At 47.4% G+C, this 3,670-nt stretch overlaps 1 protein-coding gene across 1 annotated transcript; it reads left to right on the top strand.

Moving 5' to 3' along the window:
• Positions 1-1,693: 1,693 nt before the first annotated feature.
• On the top strand, positions 1,694-2,074 carry LOC134384270 (late cornified envelope protein 1E-like). Its single transcript, XM_063105833.1, has one exon. It carries the CDS (start codon positions 1,694-1,696, stop codon positions 2,072-2,074), a length of 381 nt encoding a protein of 126 aa, XP_062961903.1.
• Positions 2,075-3,670: the final 1,596 nt, after the last annotated feature.

Raw genomic sequence — 3,670 nt, 5'->3', positions numbered from 1 at the left:
TCAGTGATCCTGTTGACCTTCACAACAGTCTTGAGAGTAATTTTTATCATCTCTATTTTCAAGGCAGGGACAAAGAAAGAGGTTCATGTGAGTGCACAAGGTACACAGCTAGTAAGTGGCAGAACCAGGATTCTGTCTCAGGTGTATCCAACTCCTGATCCAGGTTCCTAACTGTGAGGATATAGACACACACACACACACACACACACGCACACACACACACACATATGCACACACACACACACACACATATGCACAGGCTCTGCCAGGGTGGCTGGGGCACGCTAGGGACATGTACAGGCTTCTGTGAACCTTGCATCAAAGCAGACCTCCAGGAAAACAGAAAAGGAGGACTTAGAAGCCAAGTTCCAAGAACAACATCTGAGGGTCAGGGCAGCTTTAAAGACAATGAGGTGGCACTGACAGTGGGAAATGTCCTGAGCCCCATGGCGGGAGGCAGGTGAGGAGCATGCAGTCACCACTGTCACAGGACCATGTGGGTGTCAGAAGGCGGGTCCCCTCATGCCCAGGCCCTGTCTCACATGCTGGGGCAGAGCCCAAGGCCAGGATAAAAGGGCCTCAGGCCAGAGCACCCCATCCACTCACCTCCCAAGGTGCTGGCGGACCCTGTGCTGCCTGTGACCCTGGTAAGTGTCCACTGGGAGCAGGAGCAGGGGCTTCCACAGAGGGATGCTCAGACCAGGGCAGAAGGGGAGGCTGTCAGGGCTGTGTGAGGCTGGAGTTCATGTTATTAGAGAGAGAAGGCCCACAGGGGTGGAGCAGGGGCAAGTGGTCACTGCAAGGGTAAGAGGACTCTTGTGGTGCTACCTGTGCTCCGAGGAACCAACAGATCTGCAGGGGATCGGTACCCTCAGCGTGAAGGAAGGAAAACACTGGCTGCTCCGATCCTGGAAGAGGTTTCAGAGAGGGAGTTTGCTTTGAGCTACTGCTCCTTCCTTCTCTGCAAGGTGTGAGTTGGGTACAGTCATTCTCAAAATGAAGAGAGGATCAGAGGCATCTTTAGAGCCTGTTGTACATTTGGGTGTAGGATGGGGCCTGGGAATATGTTTTACAAGCTCAGAGCTGGAAAAAAAAAAAAAATTCAAGAAGTCTAATAATCTCTAGGCCGAGGTGAGAGATGCTGTTTTGGAGATCAGAGTGCTAGGCTGTGAGTCAAGGGACCTCCATGCAAAACTTTATTTACTCTTGGTTTCTTTTTTAAAAAGTAAGCCAGCCAGGAGCCCTTTTTTATTCTGTTCTTGTAAGTCTCTACATATAAAACCATTCAGGATGTCAACAGCACATTTCATTTCTGTAAAGAGAATTTTCAGTTCTGAATTATTCTTTATAGAATAATTTTAATAATTGGATGATAAGTGAAAAATGTGCTTTTCTCTTCTGATACCATTTGACCTCAATTATCCACCTGATAAAAGAGATAATGATCCCTTCCTACTTTAAAATGACAAAAAAAGGCTCAAAGGAGATTCTGTCACAGTAGTATGGAAGGTATTAGAAAGGATAACAGTGCTAAGGATTTGCATTCTGTTACTGATACTAATCAGGTCCTTAAAATGTGCATAGTCAAAATGGTGTTGAAATGACAAGAAGGGACAGAGGTGGCCTTTGTGGCCTGGGTCTGACTTGCTGTTTGACTCTCCCTCAGCTCCTGAACGCCTGCTCACCTGCCGAGATGTCCTGCCAGCAGAACCAGCAGCAGTGCCAGCCTCCTCCCAAGTGCACCCCCAAGTGCCCTCCCAAGTGTCCCACGCCCAAGTGCCCCCCAAAGTGTCCCCCTAAGTGCCCTCCAGTCTCTTCCTGCTGCAGTGTCAGCTCTGGGGGCTGCTGTGGCTCCAGCTCTGGGGGCTGCTGTGGTTCCAGTTCTGGGGGCTGCTGTGGCTCCAGCTCTGGGGGCTGCTGTAGCTCTGGGGGTGGTGGCTGCTGCCTGAGCCACCACAGACACCACAGGTTTCACCGCCGCCGGCACCAGAGCTCCGACTGCTGCAGCCAGCCCTCGGGGGGCTCCGGCTGCTGTGGAGCGGGGAGCGGTCAGCAGTCTGGAGGCTGCTGCTGAAGCGGACCCTGAGCCCAGAAGCGCAGAATTCAGGACTGCAATCTGCCAAGGACATCCTCCTTCTCCTCTAGGCCTGCCTTCAAGGCTGAGACGTCCCAGGGAAGACTCTGAACTTTCAAAGAGCACATCTCCTTCCTGGAGTCCAGAAACTCAAATCTCTCCTGAATCCCTATCCACTGGCTTTGGACCATATCTTTGTGGTACCCTCCCGTCCCTGTGTCACAAACCTTAAATCACTCCATGTCCTGTCTTCTTCATGAGCCTCTGACTGATTAAAATAATAAAACCAGGAAATTTGCTCAGTGTTTTTTTTCTAGAAGCATACTATTCCTCCTGGGTGGCCATTGTCCTCTCTTGTCCTCTGCTGGTGGTGACCTTGGAGCCTCAGGGACCAGAGGGGCACTCTGAATTGAATTGGGGTGAATGGGACAGGAGTGGGAAAGTGACAAATGCTCTCAATCCTGTCTGTCTTATGCCAACAGGCTGGACCAGCACTGCTTGTGACGGAGTCTGAAGGGGCATTTTGTAAACATAGCTCCTTTACCTCTGGTTCCTTTCAGGGCCCTGACCCAGTCCCTCCATGTTTCTTTGTGTGAACTCAGTCTGCTACTCCTGATGGAGCTCCGCCATAGCATCCTTCCTCCTTTACACACACACAAGCTCACACACACACACACACACACACACACGCACACACAAACACACACATACAGATAAACACACATCTGCACACACACAAACATTCACACACTTACGAGGGTACTTCAAAAAGTTTATAGAAAAACAGAATTGAAAGATAATTTGAATCTTTGCATGAACATTTTGAAGTACGCTCACATGTACACACACAGCGCACATACACCAACACATACATGCACACACACACAAGAAAAAAAGGAAAGAAAAAATATAATGAATAACTTAATAAATAAGTATGTAAACATGTTTCAGAAATACGGGTTTCTCAACGACTACTTCTACAACCAGTTTAGTTCCAAGTGCATTTGCATGTAAAAAATCCTCTTATTAACCTTCCAGCAAATCTTGTCTCTTTCTTCCTCCTCTTGCTTTATTAAATCCTTCTCCAGAACATGCTCCCTTTACCACATTTCTGAATTTGTCACTCCACCTCTGCAAAAACTGGCTCTTCACAGAAAAATGCATGTGCTTCTTAAAAACTACATTTAAGACTCAAGAGAAGTTGTTTCCAACTTCATTTCTCAGGTTTACTATTCATACTTTCCCATGAAATTCCACTGCTCATGCTACTGACAGGATTTTTAAAAATCTTAACCACCAATATATGTATAATCTTGTACTAGCTGCTTATGGGGAATGAGATATATAAGGTACAAATTGTAATGTCAATTGTTTTATTACAATCCCGTTTGTGAGATATGTCAAATAAAGGTTAATAGAGATAGTGGGATTTGAACTGCAGTGTTTCAGAGAAGAACATCTCGTGTAATAAACTATGGATGTAGAGCAGGGAGAGGCATGTTGAAAGTACAGCTAATAGGCAGTTCCAGTTAGGAAGCAAAGCAGACATGGAGACCTTGCACAGGGTGGTACTGCACAGAGCCTCGAATGTCACTC

The sequence above is a fragment of the Cynocephalus volans genome, chromosome 8 (genome assembly GCF_027409185.1).
Source record: "Cynocephalus volans isolate mCynVol1 chromosome 8, mCynVol1.pri, whole genome shotgun sequence".
Lineage (NCBI taxonomy): Eukaryota > Metazoa > Chordata > Mammalia > Dermoptera > Cynocephalidae > Cynocephalus > Cynocephalus volans.
This window is presented reverse-complemented; position numbering and strand designations above follow the sequence as displayed.